The sequence below is a fragment of the Myotis lucifugus genome, unplaced genomic scaffold (genome assembly GCF_000147115.1).
Source record: "Myotis lucifugus unplaced genomic scaffold, Myoluc2.0 scaffold_112, whole genome shotgun sequence".
NCBI lineage: Eukaryota > Metazoa > Chordata > Mammalia > Chiroptera > Vespertilionidae > Myotis > Myotis lucifugus.
In genome coordinates this window covers 2,644,841-2,670,052 of record NW_005871160.1, presented here as the reverse complement: position 1 = coordinate 2,670,052, position 25,212 = coordinate 2,644,841, and the positions used below count along the sequence as shown (strand labels likewise).

General features: G+C 42.5%; 1 protein-coding gene across 1 annotated transcript in view; it reads right to left on the bottom strand.

Annotated features, from left to right (window-relative positions):
- Positions 1 to 22,524, bottom strand: part of PPARGC1A (PPARG coactivator 1 alpha) — a 99,035-nt gene extending 76,511 nt beyond the window's left edge. Inside the window, exons 1-2 of the mRNA XM_006093273.3 lie at positions 22,378 to 22,524; positions 17,215 to 17,394 (exon numbers count right to left, since the gene is read on the bottom strand). Coding sequence (XP_006093335.1) covers positions 17,215 to 17,394; positions 22,378 to 22,425 — 228 coding nt within the window. The 5' untranslated portion in view covers positions 22,426 to 22,524. The remainder of the gene's footprint in view (positions 1 to 17,214; positions 17,395 to 22,377) is intronic.
- Between the last annotated feature and the right edge of the window lie 2,688 nt (positions 22,525 to 25,212).

Genomic DNA, 25,212 nt, shown 5'->3' with positions numbered 1-25,212 from the left:
GCACTAGAGAATTATCTTAAATACGACCAAATTTGTTCTGTATTGTGAATGCAGATAACTGGAATATGTTTCCATTTTTGGTCATTTGGGGGCGTTTTTTTTTCTAGTTTGGCTGGCCATAGCTGACTATTTAACTCATTTCTGACTCAATTTGTCACGTTTGTTCTCAGAGACTCGGCCCCGGGTGCTTGACTGAGGAATTCTTATTTCTCTCTGCCGCTTTTGTTAAAATCTAATGAGGTGTGAGACTGCTGGCTAGATGTAGACAGGCCTTGTAGGAAGGCAAATTCATAGAGAATGTTATTAAGAGCCTACTAGGTGCCTCCTTTCTCTTGACCCTTCTGTCTTTCCCCTAAGAGGTGAGAAATGCAGTTTGCTCCATTTTATAAATAAATAGGCATATGTTTCACTTTCGATGTGAGAATCTCGTAAGTAAATAATCTACCAACAATGATCAATTGTCCTATCTGCTCACCCCTTTCGGGGACATTTTTAGTGTTTGTGTCTTCATGGCACTTCATTTCTAAGTTTACCACCGAATTCATGCTGTTATCTTATAATTAGTGATTGAAGACTGTCTTTTTCACCAGACAACCAACTCTCCTTCTTTCTTAAGAATGATTTTATGGCCCGACCAGTGTGGCTGAGTGATTGAGTGTTGGCCAATGAAGCAGGAGGTCACAGTTCAATTCCTAGTCAGGGCACATGCCTGGGTTGTGGGCTCCATCCCCAGAAGCAGGCGTGCAGGAGGCAGCCAATCAATGTGTCTCTCTCATCGTTGATGTTTCTATCTCTCCCTCCCTCTCCCTTCCTTTCTGAAATCAATAAAAATATATTTTAAAAAGAATTATGTATATAATACATCCTTGTGTTTTGAGTACCTGAGTTGGTCCCTGGCCCATGGTTGGTGCACTTTAGATGTTGATAAATGAGTCAATTAGAGCATCCTGTGTAATAACTGTATACTGAATGTAACATATGAGTCAGCTTATAGCCCTGGGCTGGGTAAGCTGTTCCCTTCTGAAAAGACAGCACATCAAGGCCTTTGATAAAATAGCAAAGATGAGCATGCATTCCACTGCTCTACAAAAAACAGTAAGAAATTCAGGTAAATGGGACCCTCTCTCTTTGCTCTTTTTGTACCCTGATTTCTATGATCATAGCCTATAAATGAAAACAAGGCCACAAACATGCTTAGGTTCAGAAAAGCCTAAATGCCTTGGGAAATTAGCCATCCTTCACCATCCCTCCCTTTTATCCTGTGCTTGATTTTTCCAAGGTATCAGGTAACTCCCCTACAAGGATGGCACAGTAAACCTTAGTCTTGTGATCACTTTCCACAAGAGGTAAATTCTTTTTATTATAATTTTTGACAAGTAAACTTCAATGACAACAAGATATTTGCAAAACTGTGAAGTCTGGATGCATTGAGAGGGTCAAACAGGTTAGGAAATGTGGGCACAGTGCTGGGGACAGCGGACTGAGTCCCTGTGACCATGCATCTCATGAGTTCCCAGGTGACAGCTGCTTCCTGGTACAGGGGCCCAGTTACTCGGACGCTCTGAAACCCCGTAAGGGACCTATTCTTTAGCTCTTTGTTGAGCGTGAGAAATGTTTCCCCTTCTGTGGAGGAGAGGAGCCAATGCTCAATGGCCATTATGGAAATACGGTGGTGCTTTCATATGCCAGCGCACATTGGCTTAACACAGCCACGTGTCTCAGAACCACCATTAAAACCACCCATATATCTTAAATCTGAGCACCAAGTCTCCTTGGTGACTTAGAAGGCAAGTTCACAGCCACTCTGGCAGGCACACAACATACTGCTGTCACTGTTGGCTCTGTTTACAAACCATCTCTTAGAGAACATGCTCTCAGATCTTTGATATGTCTTATTTTTAGCATGATTGGTCTGAATGGCTGAAAGGTCATCCTCTCTCTCTCTCTCTCTCTCTCTCTCTCTCTCTCTCTCTCTTTCTCTCTCTCTTTCTCTCCCTCCCTCTCAATTTTGTAGAACTGCTGTAAATCCATCCATTAACAGACATCAAAATAGCGCTCTAATGTGCATGGATTTGCACTGGGCAATGAGGAGGTGACGAGGCACCAGCTGAAGGCATATCCTTTCCCTCACACAGTTCATAATATAACTTGAGGAACACGATCACCTAGAAGGCTATAACCACAATGCAAAGGCCTCCACAAAACAAAAAGATGCTGTTTTACTTGTGGAACAACAAACACTGACTTTGTGCCCAAGAGGGCCACCAATAGTGTCCTAAATTTGGGGACTTAATAGTTCATCCTTTGCCTGGTAAGGGCTCCAACTGAACACAGACCAAAACAACCCGCCTTTAGAATAGCTTCTTGTTATAATACAGTTTATGAAAATGGTGCCTATGGAAAATTGGACTCTCACTACTGCAGACTTATTTCCAGTGGCACTCAAAGGAGGACAGGTTTAATTTCTGACAAGCCCCAACGGCTTGCCTCTCTCCATCTCTGCCTCTGCACTTAATTTGCATTGACACTCTCCTTTCCACTGCTCGGCTCCACAGAGGGCCGTGAGATGGCAGGGCAGCCAGCCTTGCACACGGCCTGGAACCAGCTTTCATGCTCTTGGATGAAAGGTCAGGTGGAAAGGCCCACCACTGGCACCATTAATCTGGTCACCCAGAGACCATCCGCTGGCTCAAGAATAGCTTACAGGTGAGTGATGGACAGGGTCATTGCTGGCTGACTGTATCAGGGGCTATTATGACAGCCATAAAGAGAAAGGGAAAAATTGAACAAGGGAAGAATTACTCCTGAAAGGGACATGAAGAGAGACACAAATGCCTTCGTACAAAAGTTAAGTGTCAGAAAGTACCAGTGGAGCTGGGCTGCTCACAGTCCTCAGAGCGGACAGCATTCTTTGAAATTGCCGAAGTTTGAATATTAATGAGGGGTCACCACCTACCAAAGCTTGGGTCCGAATAGAGAAACCCGAGCTGTCCATTCTCTCCCCTCAGGTGAAAGGTGAGAGAACAGGATGAGAGCGTTTGTTTAAAGAAGACACCGTGACGGCATTCCTTGGGTTTCTAGACAGAAATTAGACTTAAGGAACTCAACCCTGTACATTATCTGAAATCCTTTATCCAAAACCAAGCAGCACATTTTAGCGATTATTTTGCAGTTGCTAAGGTTGGTGATTTATTTACAAGGATCGCCAAACAAAATGGGGAAAAAGGAGGAACTAGCCATAGTACTAATATTACAATTTAGTGTGCTCCAAATGAATATATACATGTGAATTATGCATTGTCCAGTGGTGGTTAATGTGGGGACGAGGTAGAAAAGCATGATAAGTGGAAAGTAATTTCATTCTAAAGTAATGTGGGGAAGTTAGTTTTAAGGATAACTCTGCTGAGCTGTATTCATCTTGACCCATGAGTGGTCTGTATTTACTAGTGACAAGAAAAAAAAATTCAGTGGTCTCTTCATCAGAGGAAATGTTGAGAGTTGTGTATTTTAAAGGGAGGAAGTAATCTGACAGATGATACAATGAAGTTCCATATTTCATGGAGCATTTTCTTATTTAGCTCTGCTACCTGGGAAAGACTTACAGGATGACATCAAGGCTCCAGGAACATGTTGGAGCTCTAAGCATATGGATGTGTGTTGTATTCATGCCTCATTGACCTCCCATCATCAGGCCTTATTCCCCAAAGGCATTTGTGCAGATGAACCAAGAAGTGGATCACACTTAAGCACCACATTTTTTATTAATGTATTTAATGAAAAGATTTCTGAATCATTTACATATTCCCCCCATCTAAAATACTATAAGAATTGATTTCTGTAGTTTGCTGTGATGTTGCAAAGTGACTGTAGGGAGCTATTTAGAAACACAGCCCTGAGAAATACAGGGCTATTTGCTTTCACACATATGGCCCCAGACAGTCATATTCTGGGTGTTTGTCTACTTTCGGTAGTTCTTAGTCTTATCTCTTTTGGTCAGGGCCCACTTCCTGCTATGATCTCCTTGCCTCTACCAGCTCCTTAACTTTCTAAATTATTTCTTCTTATCTCTCATGTGCTTGGGAAACAGATAACTAGAATGGCTTACATTGTACGTGAGACAAAAGGAAGCCAGTGCAAGTGAGAGCTGGACAAGCTCATCTGGGAATAAAATGCAGTTGGTTCGGGGTATGATATTTCCACATCTGGTTTGGCTTCGCAGAGACATTTTTACAAATGGTGTGTTTCTCAGCTATATTTCAGACAATTAATAATACTGAGTTAATAATGGCCAGAGAAATGAGGTCTACTAATATGAATTATAAAAACAACCACCGTGATTAAGTAAAATGCACCCTATCTATGGAACATACATCTTTTCTTTCAGCTCCAAAATGCGTAGCTGCAAATAGCAATAAGCCGGCAACTGAAGGGAAATGGTGAGACCCGTGTTTTGTCTTTCTGTTCCACAGACACAGTGGGGAGGTCACACAGTACTGTCAGAGGGTATCGTGCCTTTTGCTGACTCAGAGCAAAAACACATTTGCCATTCAAAAGACAAATTAAACTGGGCATGGATCATGCTACCTGGACCTCCAGACTCAGTTATCTGCTGGGACCAGGCAACTGTCAGTTATCTCCAAATGCACCTAAACACAGAAGTCTTTGCTTCTGGGTGGACAGAATGTCTTTGTCGCCTTTTTAAGTTGGAACAAATATCACCAAGCAGTCCAGAGCAGATGTGTCCCAGGAGAAACTGACACAGATTCCTTTAAGACAGGAGCAGCCACCTCAGCTCCAGTGCTGGGATGGGCGGGTGATAGGATTAAAGGAGCTAGAAAGTGGCATTGTGACCTAATGTAACTTGCAAAGCTGTTGCACCCAGAGCCCTGGAATCGGGGACCAACCGGGGAAAGAATTCACACATCCTGTGCAGTATCGCTGTGTTCAGATCCCCCCTTGGGGACAGAGGTGAGCCTGCCCTCCAGGTAGCACTGCCTGGAAGAAAAAGCCAGGCTGCCGTGTACAGCTCGGAGGAGAGCAGGGTGTCGCCGCGAAGCATGTGCTGGCAAGACGCAGGAAGATCCTGACATGAGAACATTTCTGGACAGAATCTGAGCTGGCAGGGATCCCTGGACACCCAGGGCAACTGTGTCTGGAACACAGAGGCTCCAACTTCTCATCTGAACAAATGACATGGCACCCAGGGAAGCTCAGGTCCTTAGGCCAAGAGCCCATGGAAAAACCAAGGGCATTCCTATAATAGAGGCACAGTTTTCCCTGTGTAAGCACTGTTCACAAGCAGAAATAAACTTCGCAGAAAGGAACGGGGAGAAGAGATTTAGCTGGAGCATTACAGGAAAGCCACAGCGAACTGTTTGAAAGGCTCAGTAGAGGGGTAATGAGAGGAAGGGGAGAGGTAGCATGCCTCCTGGAAGGGACAGGACTGTCCCTGTGTGGGACTGTCTCATGAGACAATAAGAAGAAGGCTCCAAGAGATCAAAAAGCCACATGTTAAGGATGTCGAATACAGGAAAAGAACGTGTCAGTCCTGCCGGCAGGGTTGAAATATCATTCTCAGAGAGAAAAGTCAACAGGCCCAAAAAGGTACAAAACAGTTTTTTTCCAAAGAGATCCCCACATGCGTTGCCAGGGGCGGCACATTCTTGTCCCATCAGCCTTGTAAGCTGGTTAAAGGGCTTTCTGCTGAAGCCTCACTCTCTTCCCCGAAGTTGCCTTCCTCTCGTCTTCCCACATCAAGTGCAAGAAGCAAACTGCTGTTGGTATCAATACACAATGTGATATATAGAACACCGCAAATCCCAGGTCTCTCAATATCAAATGCTCAGTCCCTCCACACGGCATTCACTGGCCCCTACGCCTGTGCTCTCGCTTTGCAATAGAAGGTCCCAAGAGCTTGGAGGAATGCTCTCTACAAATTCCACTTCAACTTCAAGGTGAATGTGCTACTGAGGATGGTAAGTGCACCGGTCCAAAGAAGGGCAGAAGTGACCTGTCAGCGATGACCAGGATACCAGGCAGGTAGGGATGTCCCTGTGCCACTTCCTGGTCAGAGAGCTGATTTCACTCAATTCCAAAGGCCTGTCTTCATCAGGAACCATGAGCTTCATGGAGCCGCAAACTATGTCACCTTTGAATCACTGTATCCCAGACATTGGCATGACCATGAGCACTCTGATGGTTGACGACAATTATTTTGTTTTTTTATGAGTGGTATATAAACCAGTGAGAGAACAGAGAAGCTTTTAAAATCCAGAAGCAGGAGCATGGGAAAATCGGCAAATATGGAGACCCAGGGCTTTGGCCAGCACATCGTTTCTCATGGGAGAAAATGGGACCACCCCTACCACAGTGACCTGAGATGACAAGCGACTGCAGTTACAGACTGCAACACCTTCTGTCTCCAGGGCCTTGGAAGGAAGTCGGGGAGGATCTGAACACATCTAAGAATTTCTCAAAAGTGAAAAAAGTCCTCAGCATCCATTTCTACACATGCCTTTGGTGCAGAAATATCAGCCACTGTGGACATTCTCTACATTGCTCCCTCGCTACTGGTGAGTACCTTTCATTTTTCCTCCTGCCTCTTTCCTACCCATGGCACATTTGGCTCAATCATTTCTTTTCTACATCTCTCATCGTGGGAAAGTTTGACCAAAACATTCAGCTCACACTTAACAGTGTTCTGGTAACGAATTAAGAATTAACTGCAAATGCAATGAGAAGGCTTTCCAGAGTATAGTTAGAGATTTTTCATGGCAATTAGCACTGATTTGCACTACAAGGATTAAAAAAGAAAACACCGAAAAATTGTTTTGAAGGAGAACAAAAAAAGCTAGTCACACATACACAACCCATAAAAACGCTTCCAGCACTGGCTGCAAATGATACCATTGGATGACAGAAGAAACACACCAGATTAGCCAATTAGCATTCACCCAAGAAAAGCAAATGTTTTGGAGGGGGGGAGGGATGGAGCTCATCAACAGTAATATCAACTTTACAATAGCCCTAGCGGTTTATCTACCCAAAGCAAGGGCTGCCTCCCCACATTTTTGTGACCCTCTCAACAATTCTGGGGGGGAAATGTTAGTTCAACATTATCGCCAGCCAGAATATGGCTCTATTTATGTGACAAGTTGACAACATACAATTTCATGCTTGTTGAACTGATCGGTGTTATATATTCACTGTGAATATTATGAAGCTTCACCATTATAAATATGAAACGGTATACACTTATTCAAAATAACTCCAGCAGTGGCAATTTATAGCTTGGTTGTTTGTGTTCTTAGGAGGTCCAAATGCCACCTTAAGAAGCTGCAGCGTGCAGAAACAGATGTGCAGTGTGACTGCGACCAAAATGGATTGACGATGACCTACGTGAAAGCAAGCTATTACATTTTGGTCTGCATGGCAGCTGACACCGGTTTGTATTTAGATATGTGACTGTTGGGAACACTGTGTCCTTAAAGCTCTGTTTAAACATGGGCCAAGGCATTTGTCTCCTGGACTAATTATTTTACCACCCTGCTATGGCAAGTATCACTTTTTTTTCCCCTTTAGAAAAAAGGAATGTGAGTGTGTAAGCACACACACAGGCACACATTTCCATGGTGCCGTGTAAAGTTACAAGTACTTTAAACCTTCTTCGTGTCAGGTGAATGTTGGCAAAAGCCCTCGAATGCCTGCATAACAGGATTGTACCACTTTCTTGATCAGGTGCCTGGGAACAGGACAAGGCCACAAACCATCAAATCCTAAGCTGCCCCAGCAACTGCTTTTGGTCAGATTTTTTCTCCTTTTCTCTCCCCAAGCCCCTGCCCTTTCTTTCTCTTACCAATGCACAAGTGTTTGCTACCACAAGGACAGATTTAGAAGAGAGAAGAACAACACAATTTATCCAAATGTGGAAGGAATTGAAGGAACCAGGCACCTTGCTCAAGCTAGATATCAAAAATTTGCATAAGTAGTTTTCCAAGGACAGGGGTGCTATTGGGAACAAAATTAATTGCTTGTATTGTATGCAAGGGTCCCAACCTTGACCGAGTGTGTGGTCCCTTCCCTGCTCCTCTGTTACCGAAGTACACCCAGAGAGTCCTGTGAAGGAGCTCAAGTTAGTTGCCCTCTGCAGGTAGACCTAAAAAGGTTATGGTTTACTAATTTATTATTTAATTGAATTATTTATTTTTAGGGAGACCTATCAAAGCTATTGTTTACCCAAGAGTCTCCAATATCTTTATTTGACTCTTCAGAAAAATAAATCCAAAACAGCTTAAATACAGATGATGTTGTTCCAGGATTTCTGGTCATTCTTTTGCCTCCTTTTTGTTTGTTTGTGTGCTTAACATTAGGTGACAACCCTCGCTCGTGTTTTGAAATCTAGCAAAGGATTCAGTGACCAGAATCTTGGATCACTTCTGAGACATTTTAATTATAGTGTTTAGGAACTTCCCCATTCTAACCAAGTTCACTACCCAAAATCTGCCTTTCTCTCTAGTTTTCCTCTTGGACTAAAGTCAAGGTGTTGTCGGTCTGTCTAGTAAATCCAACTCACACGATAACATAATCACATACATTTATTTCTCGGGGACCTTGGCGGTTCTTATCTCCTTGCTTTTATGATCTCCTAGGAACAGCCAGGAATAGCAATCTGCAGCCTGTTTGTAAAGCCATCTTAGTCTGAACCTCGCCTTCTCCTCTTTTATCACACGGCCGGATTCCACAGCTAAATCCCACTCACCCTGGCAAAATTTGCTCCGAGCTCCGTTTCAGAATAATGTAAGTATTCTCTGCGTGTGTGGAACACATTAAGGTGTCACAGAGGGCAATTATCATTTCAATGAACTATTCATTAATAGAAGATGGTGTGTGTGCTTAGCTCAGATGTATTGATATGCTGCCCACTGTACACAATATAGCCTGCAGCTACCGAGTTCATGGTCATCGGCGTGGCAGACAGGCCACTCTGCAGTTCACACGGCCCCGGTTCCTCTCTGTGCTTTGCTCAACTTTATTTTACCACTATATCACCTAGAACATTAAACGCAGTGCTCAAGCTCTGTGTTAAATCACAATTGTTTCCTATTAAGTGTTCCGAGCTACCCATTTTTATTAACCATTATTTATTAAATCCTTAATAACATAGATAAAATAGTTAGTTAATTTGTGTGTTGAGCCATGGATGTTAATTTGTAAACATAATAACATACTGCAATCATTTGCATAATAGCATTTTAATCTTTTTAGTAAAAGCTGTAATTCCCTACAAAGTACACTGCAGTAGAAGCTAAGTGACTATTGGTAATAATACAAAAGGCCTGAAAATTCTGATCCTATTATGGTGTTGGAACATACCCAAACTGCTTCCATAATCTCTGAAATGTTACTGTTCTCTGATTTAGGTGTCTGTGTCAAGAATAAAAATGAAGTATAACTGCTAGCAGTAGACTATTTCCTAAGTGTAATTTAGTATTCACTAAGCACCGGCACTTTGCAAATAGCTCTGAGGCTTTCCTTCAAAGTTCCGAGCTCCAGCTACACCTACAGAGTGAGAAACACCAAGGCACTGACTCTGCACCCTGTGGTGCCAAAGACCAGGCTCTGATAAATCTTGCTGATTTGGCACAAGGCAGGGCACCGGCCACCAAGGATTTGGCGACTGAGTCTTCTCCTTCCTCCTGCCCTACCAGCCTGCTTGGACCCCCTTGAAGTGACTGCTACCCACTGAGCAGAAGTTTGAGAGAGATTGAGAAAGTAGGAGAAATACTTAAGGAAGTTACTTCTGGGGGAAAGAAAAACAACAAAAAACAATCTACAGGGGGTTTGGTATCTAGAGCCCATTAACACCAATCATGAGACTGTCCAGAAAAAGAAAAAGAAGGTAGTTGTTTAAAAGTCAGGCCAAGTCATTTTACGCAAGATCTGGTAATTCATTAATCCATCCTGCCACAAACCTTGAATGAATAACTTGCAGTAGTAATGGAGATGGGCAGGTCTACAAAGTATTAGTGTTTAGAATCTGAAACTATGCGAGTTATTACATTATTTTGGACCAGAAAAAGGCATGAAAGTATCTCCTATCATTGTTTTGCGACAAATGATGTCATGGATAAGAAGTCATTTGTCTTCGTAAAATGTTGCTCTTGCCAAGAATATGAATGTGTATTTCATTGTGTATCTCTCACCCCTTTCCCTTGCTCTCATTCTAGCTGCTTATAATTCAGCATCTTTAAGCAGGCACCGGTAAAACACAGCACCCAGCTCTGCTTTCAAATTCTAGACCTCAGTGCGTACTGAGTTGAAAGTAACCTGCGAGGCTAAAAAAGATGGGAGAAAAGGGTCCTTACAAAATGGTTTTACACCACAGGCAATTCATGCCATAAAACCCACAATAAAAGTTTCTGCTGCTAAAAGAATAGGCGCATAATTATAGGGACAAATTAACCTTGTTAAAAATGTAAAGCCGGGGTATGGAGCACAGAGGGAGCGATTTGGCTTAACAAGGCGGTCTCTCGTGTTCATCTTTTTATCTGCTTTGTGTGTTGATCTCATTCAGAGGTGAGCCATCTGCTGGGCTGTCTTTCCACGACATTGTATGTAGGCAGGGGACAGAGACAAATAGACACAGAATATGTATAAGGTTACCACACCGTTGCTATACAAACAGACAGTCTGTCCCATGCAGCATCCTGATTCATGATTACTTTAATGGAGTCTAATATCTTTGAAGTAAATCAAGAGGCAATGAACCACTCCCTGATTCCTCTCCAAGTTTTCCTCCTTGTGAATGTGAGTCTGCATTTTTCTGGCCTCAAAGATATCCAACTGGAGTGATTTTTATTGAGATGACCTCGTGGAGAGTCCAGGAGGTGGGAAAAGCCTACAACAGGCCCCTAAAATGGTTCACAAATTTCTTGCAGTGCCCAGAGTATTTGCCACAAAATAGTTTGGTCTTTACCCAGAAAAACTCAAAACAGTAGTCTCTACAATCAGTGTGCCTAATCAAACATACAGATTCTGACTTTCCAAAATTGCAAATGGCTAAGAACTGGATCGACTTCCATGAAAAAAACAGCAGACAATCTCATCTCTTATAACCACAACCTATATTCACCGAAGCACCCGCCAGGAAAGTTCGTGATGGTGAGAGATGGTCATGTAACCAGCACCCTGTGACTTGCTATTTATTCGTAGGGGTTGATGCCAACAGACATAACACCATGGGTCAGGACGCCCAAGCCGTATTTTTCCAGTGGTCAGCATAATGGCGGGGAAGAAATAGGGTGATAAACCAGATGTTCCCAAGATAAGGCAGATGTTATCAAGCCAAGAAGCCTAAAGCCTCCTTTAGCAGAGGTGTGAACACACACACACACACACACACACACACACACCGGAACAAAACTATTTCGACTCCCCGCAAGATAAGCCGACAGGAGAAAGGAGAATGTGCAACTAAGCAGCACACAGGCTGGGTCAGATCGTTGCTCTCTGATTTGTGACTCTTCGGGATGAGCATCTCGCTGATTTATTCCCAGAATTTGGAATTTTGTGGTAGACTACAAATGCAAAGATAAGTACGACATAAATTTTTTAAATACTCCATAAGTCTCCATGAGTTTCAACATTCTTCAATGTTCTTATGTTACAGCCAATTATCTCCCCACTTAAATGGCTATTATTTTCTAACTTGAAGTCTATGTGCTCCATAAGTGTCATTACCAAGTGTGGCAAAAATCTGGTGGTGGGCTGTAAATTTAATTTAAATGACAAACATTTATTGATTGCAAATTGGAAATTCCAGAAATCTTGCCAAAGCGATTATTGTAAGTTAAGTCAGTCTCTCTACGTAACAGAGGAGAATTTATGCCTCTGATGACTGAATTCAGGTGAGATGGTTTCTACACACACTTCATTTGCTCTGTTTGTTTTGTTAAAATTCCGAGAGGTTTGCCATTCATAGAAAAGTCTGTCGGACCGCAGCGCAGTTAGAAGCAGGAATTCATTACCATGGAAGGCTGCAGAATTTCCTCCAAGGAGACAAGTGAGAAAAAGCAGACACCATGCAAATTGGTGGATTGGGTTAAAAATGTTCTGCCCCGAGGCAGCAGGGAGATGGAGAGCCCCTTTGTAAAAGGATTCAGGAGTCTAAGAAAGTACTTCAACTCCTGAAGGTGGGTAGAAACTTAACCAGGAAGCCAGCCATGAAGTTCTGATTCTCTTTGGAACATTTTTGAGTTAGCATTCTTTTCACCTCCCTCCCTAACCCAACTCATATTCATCAGGGCTGATGGAATTTTCCTTCAAGGTATTTCAAGTCTTTGTTCCCTAGACACTATCCCTTCTGCTGTCACCTTGTCCCTTCCCTGTACCTGCCTCGTATAGGGCTGGGAATGTGGCTGGGCCTGCTGTCTCATTTCCCCTACTATCTGCTTGACCATAGTTCTTGCAGCTATTGGAATTATCACTCTTAAGTACCAGCTCCATTATATGACTCTGCTGCTTAAAAAAATCTCTAAAGACACCCTAAGTCCTACCTACCATAGAAACTCTAAACATTTTTAACTAGGTTCTCATGCCAACTTATATTTTGTACCCACCCCAAATCCAAATGTACTGCTACTCCTATGTTCCCGGTAATGTATATTTTAGTTTGAGTAAACCAAGCTCCTCATCTCCCTCTATGAAAACATTTCACTTTAATTCTCTTATCAGCCTTGGTGACATTATTCTTACCAATTCCCTCCTTAGCTAGGACACACACACACACACACACACACACACACACACACCCAGTCCCAAGTCCTGCATTGTTTGATAATTGTTTCACATTTTTTTCATTTGGCCTCCCAAACTTTTATCATTAGGAAACAGACTGTTAGTGGTAATCTTCATATTACCTAATGCAGTCCACACCATTAAAAATACATGATGGTCAACTCATTCATTATGCTGCACATATTTATTGAGCACTTTGTGCTGTTTTCTAAGAAAATGCCTAGGAAAATGTCAGTGAATAAGACAAGCAGGTTCCCGACCCCCAAAATGCTCACAGTCCGTAGAATAGCCAAGATTGTTTGGAACTTACTGATAAGTACAGCACATATGCTCATTTTATAAAGAAACAGAATATAATTGAAAGTCTAAAGAAGGAATGTAAAATCTATATTTCTATCAAGATGATCAAATATTCTTGAAAGCTTTAAGCCAGCATTATTTTGGTGGCATACAGAGGATAACTTACAGACAAGTAACAGGACACTGCTCCCCACTTTTTGTCCTGTAAATGTTCACACTATCAGACCTTACAGAGAGTTAAGTAATTGCCCAGGGTGAGTGCTGGCTACAGCTGTGAGCCCTTCTCTCCCCACTAGCAAAGGCAGGCTTCAGAACATACTATGAGATAACGACATTCTCATTCACCTTGTTCTAAAGAACCCCAAGTAGCTGCATTCTTAAGTAACAATGAATGAAAGATGCCCATTAAAGCAGATGTTAAAATAAAGCAGGGGCAAGGTGGCTCACGGGGATGCAGAAGGGGCACTGTGTTATTTAAACTATCCCTATGCCACCCATCTCTACACAGTGCCATGTGGTAAAAACAGTCCTTTATTCTCTTCCTTCAAACAAAGCACAAAGGCAAGACAGGGAAGGAAGTTATGTTGCAATATTTCTGAAACATAAATCTTGCTCCCAGCCAGTCCAGGGACAGTATCCTGTTTTCCTGACACATGGGTCGGATTCACTGGAGGCTGCACCGCTGGGCCTCGTGTCCTGTTTTTCTAAGTGGCTTCTGAATCATACCTGGTTACCTGCATGTGCACATCCAAGCACAGGTTGTGCAAGCAGAGAGCGCTGTTTGTGTGTACAGTTACTCAACCCACGTGTACAATTACGTGTTGGCACACCTTGCTCCCACTCAGGAATTCACTCTTTCCTTAATTGTGACATCCAATGCCATCCTTTTTATTTTCTCCTTCTAACGTTACATAAAAATTAAACTTAGATTCGAAAGTATGGAATAAGCCAGACGAAGAAATGCCTAGTTACTCCCAGGATTTTAACATTCTGCCTTTAACATTCTACTGTCTGTAGCTCTAAATATCCCTTTCTTTCTGCTTTGATTTGACTTCAGAAACCCTGTGCCAGTGGTGTCATCCGTGAGTCAGGGGAGAGGGTGCAACTCTAGGGCCTTATTTTATTCTCAGAATTCGAGGTAGAGACCGCTTGTTATTGGCAGATCAGAGGTGGCAGAGACCGTGACTGTTTTTGGCTTGCTCAGTACAAGGCCTTCACAAATGTGATGAGGCAGGGTTTTGGGAACTGGAGGGAAGGAAGTGCAGGTTGAAGTCCGCGGTGGGAGGTTTAAAGGCACAGGCTCTGGAACTGACTTCATGGAACATGCAGCACAATGCCTTGGCCACTCAAGGGTTATTTTGCTGCACATGGTCCTTCTTCACAGGGGAAGAGACACAATTTTAGAATTCCACCTAAGCTCAACGTGTCTGTTTTTTTCCCCCCGTTAGAGAAAAAGATGTCTGAATTTAGCACTAGAGGGCAAAGAGTAGAGGCATTGGCTGTACGCAAATGCTGGGGAAGCTGCTGCTGTTTGTCACGGTGTTGCTGCATATGGCCTTACCCTTTGCACAAACAAAGAAGAATGGTCCTGTGACATCAGAGAAAACTCTGAGGGGGGGTTTATCTAAACAGTCACTTTTGCTGTCTGACACCAAGAGAATTCCTGCCACATCAATCCTGAGGTCCCAGGCGTCTTGATTACCTTGTATGGCTTCTGATTCTTCAGACCCTATTTACCTGAACTGTATTTTGTCTAGGAAATCTGACCAATTCATCTTCAATGTTTCATGGAGGGAACTTTCAATGACTTTTTCGTTTGTTTTTGTGTGTGCAGGATTTCTCAACTTTAGCAACGTTGTCACTTGCAGCTAAATAGTTCTTTGTTGTGGGGGCTGGGCTATTCTGTGCATTGTAGGATATTTAGCAACATCCCTGGTCTCCACCCAGTAAATGCCAGTAGCAACCCCTGCCCCTAGTCCTGACAATGAAAAGGGTCTCCAGGCATTGCTAAATGTTTTCAGGGGTGCAAAACTGCCTTTAGTTGAGAACCACTGGGTTAAAATAACCTAAGGATAGAATAAAAAAATGAACCGTGTGTCTTAGAGCACTGAAAATAATTCAATCAGTGGTATAAACTTATATAGGAAAACACAAAAGTGTGTCTTTGCATAGAATAAGCATCTATAGATAACAAACTAGTTACTGAACCAAGTTTCCCAGGGTGTAAATGAGGACTACCTTATGCAGGGGGCTACAAGATGAAATATGGGGACGCGTGGTCATGGAGAAAGTTGTCCCTTTTGAAACCAGCCTACCAGGGAGGCATTGACTACCATGCCACCCCACCACATACACCTTTTATTTATTCCAGAACAACCATCTACAAAATGCATGGCATTCGCCCAATACGGAATAGCTGATTTTCAGATAAGAGTCTATAGAGATGGACATTTTCAAAAGTACTGTTTATTTAATGCAGCATGACTTAAAATGAGCCTGCAACCTGACAAGTGTACTGAATGAGGAATGTTCATTTTACCAGTTCTAACCAGCCCTGTCCTCACATGAACTCTCTAAGACCCGGCTGAGAAGCCTGGGAAAGTGTAACTAACCACAGACCTTCAGCATTTCCTCCCCCATATTCCTCCTCCCCAGCCCTGCCTCCAGCACCTTAAGGCCTCTACTCAGGCCCATGTAAGGCCCCAGACATATTACAGAATCTGAGCCGTCGGCAGAACCTACAGCCACCTCAGCTGACCAGCTCTCCCTGCTCATGTCAACCAACACTGCGAGGAGAGATTCTGTTCTATTTTTAAATATATTGAGCAAAGAAACAGCTTGATATGTCTTTGTAAAGGATGGCTGTCACCCAAATTCACTGTTACTCTATTTTTATAAATGATATCGACTTTAAAGTCAGATAAATTGAGGGGTTCAATTCCCAGCTCTTTATTTGTCAACTGTGTGACTTGGGGGAAATCACTTCACCTTCCTGAGACTCAGTGTCTACAGATGTAAAATGGAAATGGCAATACCAGTGCCTAAGCAATGGGCTATTTGGAGGGATGAGTCAGATGATATACATCAAGCACAAGTGTTCCAAAATCTGGACATTTTGTTATTGCTATGATTGTTATTAACATGTCTATATTCATCATTCACTCATTATTCAATCAACGCTTCTATGTGCTGGTTGCTAGAAGCACTCGTTAAATATTATAAAATGGGTTTTCCTAATGACTCGATCTTTCAACCAGATAACATTGAAGTGTAAGAAATGTCTCCGCTGGTGGATAAAAATACATTCAAAGTGCTTTGTATGGAGTCCGGCACACAGTAGGTAGAACCTGTTAGCTGATGATGGTGGTGGTGCTACTGGAAACTAATGGATTTGATAACGTATATTCAATTCACTTGCCATCGTACTCAATGGTTGTCCTTATAGGAAACCATTTACTCTTGATTCAATGAGTACCGATTATGTGAGAAAGAACTTTTTTCCTCAAAGTAACACTTTAATAGGGTGTGTTAATATTCTTTATTATAGGGTAGACTTATACTAAGAGTATAGAGCCTGGGAGGCAATTTTTACAACTGAAAAGGTAGTAAATTTTGACAAATGTATAAGTAAATATTAGAGCAGTTGGGTTTGAAGTTTCCAAGATATATAGGCATCAGAGGCATGGTCAATAATATAATAATAAATTGCTCACCTAATTTTAAAACAAATTAAAGGTAGACATCTAACCCCTTAGTTAAAAAGAAATGCCTTCTTTTGCATTAATTTATATTAGGCACCATTTTCTGTGGTAAATAGGGATAAACAGGTTTAGACTTTTGTTCTTCTTTGTCACTAATTCTTTCACAATCCCTTAGTGTTTCAACATAGTTTAATGCACCCTACTCTGTTGTGGGTCCTTAGCCCCTTAACTTAAAAAGAAAAATCCATGTGTGTCCCAAGCAGTTTTTCACAAAATAGGAAGTGCCTAACAGTGATCAAAAGCCTTTTGAGGACAGCCGTGTAAGAAGCTATTATGCTTTCAGGCCAATAATAATCATGCTCATCTGGCCCAAGCCAAGTTCAGTGAGAAATTAATTTCCACCAAAGGGTGTCCTTACCTCAAATATGTTTGAAGGCTCATTGTTATACTGATTGGATATTATTTCTGATTGGTCACTGCACCACTTGAGTCCACCCAGAAAGCTGTCTGTATCCAAGTCGTTCACGTCGAGTTCAGAAAGGTCAAGTTCAGGAAGATCTGGGCAAAGAGGCTGGTCTTCACCAACCAGAGCAGCACACTGCAGGAGGCAGGAGGAAAGAAAAAACCTTCATTAACTTCAGGAATTTATTAAACTGCAATAGCATGTGAGAGGAATTAAGCCTGGTTAATGCAACGACACCACCAAAGCTGGTTTCCAGGGTTTCAGTCCCTAGAAAAAAAAACACCCCAATTTCTTTAATGCACTTTGCTCCCAAAGGGTACTTTGCCTGATCCATTAGTTCCAAAATTCTACCTCTAAATCCATGCTTCCATGAAGCCTTCTCTAGTCCTTCCAGTTAGAAGTCAACTAGATTGGTTTGGGCCCCTTTGATAGTCAGCACTTAGCAAGTTTCAAATTATTTTCTGCTTAACTACATGTAAAATTTCACTCTACCCTTAGAGGATAATCCCTTTGAGGGAGGGATACAGATTTCATTTTACCTTGGAATTGACATCACCGGTAACAGGCACTGAATAAATAACTGCTACATGAAAACTAGAACATAAGAACCCTACTAGGCAAACTTTCTCCATGTATGCTCCTTTAAACCATCATAATCCATATAATTCATTTAGCAACTAATGATGCCAAGTCCTCTAACTTGTCCATGGTTCTCTTGCATTGTGACTTAAATCTTCTAGTCTCACTTGACTTTTCATGCACTTCTGAACTTCATCTCAAACAGGTCAAAATCAAGTTCCTTGCGATGAAAGACAAAAATCTTATTTTTTTTCCTAAAAGACCTTTATATCTTTCACTATGTCTAACACACAAATCGAGAGAGAGAGAGAGAGAGAGAGAGAGAGAGAGAGAGAGAGAGAGAGAGATTTGGGATCACCTGACATTTGGAAAGAAAAATCATGATAGCATATCACAACCATATTATTTTTTATCATTCATGTATTCCTAAACTATAAGTGAATTCAAAGCAACTTTTCTTTGGCGTTTCAAAAATGATTTTGATATATTAATAGGTTTAAAATATGCTCTACTGTGGCTGGGCTGCTTGTCACCAAGGCCACCTTACACTGGCATAGTCTTTCACCTCCTTGCGTGGAGGAGGTGGTCTTTTTACGGTCCCTCACTGTGGCTTTTGGAGGAAAGTGGACCCCTTCACCAAAGAGGTCATATTCTAATCTGGAACTGGCTATCTGACCGCTGTTTCCTCACTGCACATGATGAAGAACCCCGCAGAAACTTCCTACTGCAGGGATCTCGTGATGCCAGACACATGGGACTCTATCCGACCGCACGCCAAGGTGTCTAAACCAGCAGGTGCCCAATCTCAAGTGGCACCCTCCTGGCCCTGCCTTTGGGGAGTCTTGAGAGATGCTGTGAAGTCGTTCACATCCAGGCAGTAGTTGGGCATCAAGCTGAAGATCCTGCTTGACATTTAGATTTTGAATAAAATAAGTTGTATGCAAATCCTGCTCTCGAGCACCCCTGTCGTCCCTGGCAGGCGGCTTTACACGGGTTGCATGCAGCAGCGTGATCGGAGGAAGCAGCTAGTGGGTAACGGAGCCAGAAGTGGGCCAGGGGAGGCAGGAAGGTGCTTGGAAATCCCTAAGACCTCAGGCCCCAGTGAGATCCCACACGGCAGGCACAGAGGCAATGCAAAGGAAGAGCCTTGCTCTCCACATCAGAACTCTCTCCTGATCATTTTATTGGTCTTCCCTTTTTTATTATCCGAGTTAGGCCAAAGTTACAGGTCAGCATACTCGACGAGGGTGATATGTGAGCGGAGGCTGGGCTGAAGTGATTTCATTCTAGTGCAATGTCCGTGGTTTGTTTTGGGTGTAACACTTCCCTCACTGCTTATCCTCTAAGCACAAACACACCGTGTTAACCCTTCCACACCACGACCAATTCGGAGACCAGCGGAGAACTTTCTTAGTGGTACAAAAACTACTAGGATTTCACTGGGGGATAGTCCTTAAAAACACACACACACACACACACACACACACACACACACACACACCCCAAAAGAGCAACAACGAAAATTAAAGTTAGGAAACATCAGATCTCTATGTCTGGCTCAAGTTCCTGCTGTGCAGAGCATGCAGAGCATGACTTAGAAACCTGCTCTGGAATGCTGAGGTGTCCGTCCCACCAACTGGGGGCAACCTCTTGCTTTAACTGCCCTCGCTAGGCATGGCTCGTTCAAAACCCTTCGATCTTTCATAAATATGCATTTTTAAGTTACTTTTGAAAACCATGAAAAAGATCAGATCGATTTTTTTGGTGTGTTTTACTGTGCTGTCATTCACCTACTTCTTCCCTTTCTTCCCCCCTCACCCCCCTTTCTCATTTTCACTTTTATGTTATGATTGAAAAATGAGCCCTTGCTCTTGCCACTGTTGACATGCTCATAAAATCAGTGCTTCTGAATGGGGCATTCTCCTGATGATCTAAAACACATTAGCGGTAGCAAGTGTTCCTGTTATTCATTTATGTGTGGCCCTTGGAGGGTGCCGGACCTACCAGTCCGGGCCCTGTAGCTGCCCTCATCTGCCGCGCTGCTATTTACTGCTTCCCTATGCATCTGTAACAGGTGTGCTTTATGGCAGGGAGGGACCCACACTCTCCGGGCTCTCTGCAGCTATGACAGCTATTTCACTACCGTAGCCTGAATTTTATAAGAAGATTTAAGAGGATAAAGCGGTTACTAAACACAAAAGGCTAATTATTGTACGTTATTTCACCCCAACAGACTTTTCTCTTAGTTAAGGAGCAGACAATAAATTAGCTTAACTGCACTGATGATAATGAATCATTATAATTAAGTATAATTCTCCATTAACCTTTCGGAGGTTTTTTTGTGCCGTGGATGGTAAATTTTAAAGAGAGAGAGAGAGAGAAGAAAGGGTGGACTCGGCCACATTAATTATATTAATGAAAAAAGAATCACACTTCTTTAAAAAAAAAAGTAGTCAAGACAGGGGAGAGGGGACAGGGAGGGGGCAGTTCAGAATGACAGTCTTAGCGAGTGTATGTCATGTGAATCGTCTCTATCAATCTCAGTAACCTTAGTGCACATCATCTCGTATTAAACTGTGAAACACCGGGGACTCCAAGTAGCCGTAGCGGTACAGGCCTTTATTAACCAACGCGCTGTCCTGTCATTATGTGCAAAAGGGCATCATACGTTTTAGGATGACAGCAAACATTAATGATTCAAAAAATGAAAGCTGCCTACGCTACCTGCTGCTGGTAATATGTCAGACTGGCGGAGGTGATTCCCAGAGCTGCCGTGGCCAGCGCCAGGCTCCCAGCAGCTTGCTGCCTACCGTGCAACGAAGAAGTGACCGGCCAGTCGCAGCCAACCGACAGCTCAATCCCCGGCTGGACAATTAGCCTGAGACCTCACCTCCTCCTCGAGACAAAAAGGAACGGGCCACTGTCCTACATGGTTCTGTCGCTTGTTTAAAATGACTCCAGGAATCCCAATGATTAAAGCAAATCTGCTGTGTTTCCATATGATCTCGTTCCCCGATCGACTCCCAGCAGCATCAGGAATAATACATGATGGAAAAATGAAACTACAGCAGCTGAGACCCACGGTGCCGGCCAGACAAGCACCCACAGGACATGCCAGCTACTCCAAGACAATTAGGACTTGGACGCCACTTAGAACCCTGACTCATAATAGCTCCAGGACCTATGAATTATCCATATCTATCCCACCTTCCCGAGAAATCACAACAACATAAGAACCATTGCAATCCGCAAATACGACCTGCCAAGGCAGGGAGGGCACACCGAGCCCACATTTGCAAACCCAGCAAAGAGTTAAGAATCCAGGGCATGCCTGGCTAGATAGGAAAAATGCACTCGCGGACGGCCTGGGCCAAATTATTTTCACTTTAGATGTGTATCGCTGCACCACATGAACATCTTATTTAATCAAATCACGTGTGGCGCTCGACCCTCCCCCTTACCCTACGTGCCCCCAGCTACCCAGAGGAAGCACTCGCAGTCCTGTGCCAGGTTCATTGTTTGCAGCTCGGATCCCCCGTGCACCTCAATTCGGTTCCATCTCACCAGAGTCCACAGAAAGTTTCACTTGTTTCCCAAGTTGCCCAAACTTTCCGAGAACATTGCACTGTGCGGAATGCAAACATGCCAGGTCCTCGACCCCCCGCCAGTCACTCCAGACTCCAGAGATTACGAGGAAACGGCTTGCTTTTCCCCGGTATGAATTGTAGCCAGCAGAGACTGTGGAATTGATGTATTGCCGTCTATTTTTACACAAGCAGCGAGCAGCTCCACACACAGTCCTGCATAAACTCTATTCTCTCTCCGGCTTCAGGCAGCTCTCCGTGGTACAGCGAGATTTAACCATTGGCTTCCCTGCCACCGATGCTAATGGAAAACGTTGCACCTTACTTTTTTTTTTCTATTTGCTGGCCAAACCTTTCAACCACACACACAGAGGAGTTTTAAAGGAATCAGCTTCGTTGTTCTGTGTTCTGTAAGCAAAGCAATCTAAAATAGCCCAGCAGGATTATTTAGGATTTTTGAGTTTTCTGTCGGATGAACACAGAGACATGAGAGAGAAAAAATCCAGACTGGAGTCAAAACTGACTCTATTTGAGCACATCCATTTTAATATTTTTATCTTCATCTTATTATAAATAGAAATGGCATTTTTCCAACCAGGCCACTAAATACCACTGGAAAGACTTCAGCTTTCTGATTCATATCAATATCTTGGAGCATAAATATTGCATATGAGTAGAAACAGAGCCAAAGGCACATGGAAAGAGTTTCCAACTGCAACAGATACGGATGACAGCAGCTAAGCTTTGATTTGCTCGTGGCATCCCAGAGCCACCTTAAAATAGCAAACTTATTGGAGTTAAGATAAGATTAAGATTCCTTTCCAACCGCTCCTGCCCGGACTACTTTTCTACCACCCCTCTTCGCCCAAGCCCTTCCCCCCTTACAGGAATAATTGCATCGCGAGGAAAGCTTCAGTCCTGGCTGCAATGCCTGCCGAGCCCAGCCCCAGCTCACCTCGATGTCACTCCATACAGAGTCCTGGTTGCACATGTCCCACGCCATCCAGCTCCTGAATGACGCCAGTCAAGCTTTTTCAACTCCAATTCACAGTGACACAGAGCACACACTCATGCAGGCAACCAGCCCCTTACTGAGAGTGAACTGAAGGCACCTGTCTTACTACAGTCCCCAGTCACATGACAAAGCTATTAAAAAGTAGGCTGGGCTGTCACTCACCCAGCCTCCCTTCTCCTGTGCAGCTTGCTGCTCAAACTCGTGACGTCACTCAAAGGCAGCCCTCTGCCTCAGTGAAGTAAGGCTTAAAAAAAAAACGGAAAGAAGAAAGAAAGAAAGGGAACACTTGGACTTTTGGAGGCTTTGAGCATCCTGCTGCGATTAAAGCCAGCTTTGAATGCCACAGACTCTAAACAGAGCCCTGGCCATATAATAACTAAAATCCCCTGCAATCTTTTTTTAATTTATTTTCCTTCCAAAACAAGCAAGGGGCAAAGCTCCCTGTTTCAAGACAGAGTAACTATATTCTTAGCTACAACGTGTACTCCCCAAAGGACTAGAATTCTAAGACCTCCGAGGGGACTCCAGCTCCGTTTGGGACTAAAGACAAGAGCTTATCACATGATGCATTTTTTATGAGACATTTTCTAATTGTGAGAAGTGTTGGAAAGCAGAGAATGGGGCATGCATTTTTTTTTGGCTTGTTGAATCAACAAAACAGCCTGTATTTGTTAAGATATAAACAAACTCCTCCGCCCAGAAATTGGCTGTCCCCGTGGCAGGAACACCAGTGCCTGAAGTGTCACTGCAGTTTGATATGCTCCTTATAAGGAGAACAGGCAACAAAATACCACCCTTTCGGGTCCCTTCTGATTCTTTCCATTTCTCTCCTAGGCTCCCAGAAAACAAGTGTTAGTAAATACAGCCAGGGTTGCTGTGTCCAGATCAGCTTAATTTCTGGGCTCCTTTTTTTAAAAATTTTTTTAATACATGTAGCATTTCCTCTCTGACTGCCTTAGGGTGCCTTTTTGAATAAACACTGGATTCCAACCCCAGTGCCCTGCGTTGTGCAGTTTGCATTTGAGATCAAGAATGTCCATGGAGTGAGGAAAAATACCGACACGCTATTAGCAGAGATACTCATTTCTTGAGCTTTTTAAATTTTTTTCCCCCAGCTTCTACCCTGAGACAATGAGGGCTAATGCAGGTGCAACTGTTTTATGATGATACTACACATTGAATACATAACAAACTCAAGGTACCAGACACCAGTGAAAAACACCTTCCACAACACTCTAGTGGTCTGATTTAACCCTTCCAAGTTCCAGGCAAATGAACACATGTGTATGTATTTGTGAATATATATGTTTTTATAAAATCTTAAGCCCAGTATACTTTTAAAATCAGCTCAATTATTTTCATGATAATAAGTTATCTGAAAAGAGTCCCCAGGTATCTAAACATAATTTTTAAAGCACTATCAACTTAAACTCCTATACTTTTGAGGTTAATTTTATATGTTCTCTATTGTTCATCTCCTTGTGAAGAAAAAAATGGTAATTTGCTCTAACACCTATTTTAAATATAAAGTTCCTCAAATATTAAAGTGAAAGAAACAAAAACAAAAACAACAACAAAAAATCAGGCTGCTTCCTCTTTCAGACCACATGTATTAGAAGAGATTTGTGTACTTCTGAAAACTGCAACAAGTTGCTAGTAAATTCCTGAATAACACTATGAAACTGACAGTTTGTCATTATTGGACATAAAAAGCTTTGGCACTTTATAGTTAGCTGAATACATTTGACTGGCACATTTTCCTTCTTACAAATAGTGGAAAATTATTGTAGTTTTAATTTTCTAAATCAAGATAGAACAGGAAAATATAACCTCGGGAAGGCTTTTATGCATGCAATTAATGGCATTACTCTGCACTCCCCACAAAAAAATAACACTAATTTTCTTCAAAATTATATTCTGATTTAATGTAAAACTACAGTAAATTATTAAAATTCATGGGAAAGGTCATTTGCTCTACCCTCAACACAGTCAACTGTGAAATAATATTGGTCACTTGACCAAGAAGAGTTGATGTTTATTAATTATTATCAAGTGATCCCTGTGTCGTGATATTCCCTGACACTTTCCATTGTGTGCATTGAATGTGAGGCTTCCATTACATCTTTAAAAAATCCCATTCACACCTTTTAGATAAGTTCTTTACACTGGAACATTTTGTATTATTGTTTTTGACATTTTTACCTGCTCACATTGTGTTGTTGGGGTTTTCTTATTTGTTTTTTTGCCACCCAATTCCACTTTTCCTTAGTCAAATCAGCACATGAAACCAGAGGTCCTTTTATATGTTTTTGGAGGGTTTTTTTGCCTTTACCATCACAAAGAGGGTTAGTAGGAGCCAAATCATTGAAGTGATTTATAAACTACAGCATATTGTATTTTTCCCTCTAATTTCTATTATTGTATCAACCAAAATATAAATAGATTCTTGGGAAAATTTGGAGCACCTTCCACTATCTTTTTAGTCTAAAAAGGACAACTCTAAGGACAGGGATCTTTTAAAGGTCTTATAATTTGCTTAATTAGCTCTTCAGATTAAAATGTCTCTTCTTTCTAGGTTTTTACTTGTTTGTTTGTTTGTTTTCTCTTTTCTCTTTTCTCAGGAGAGCATAAATTGTTAGTTGCTTCCCAACTGTGGTCTTTTCTGGCTTCCCAGGCAGTTTCTATATTTAATTGTGTGTCTGCCTTGACTGTTCTCTTCCTCCCTCCCCGCAACCCTCCTTTCACCCCTTCATCAACTCTGCCTCCAAGATTTCC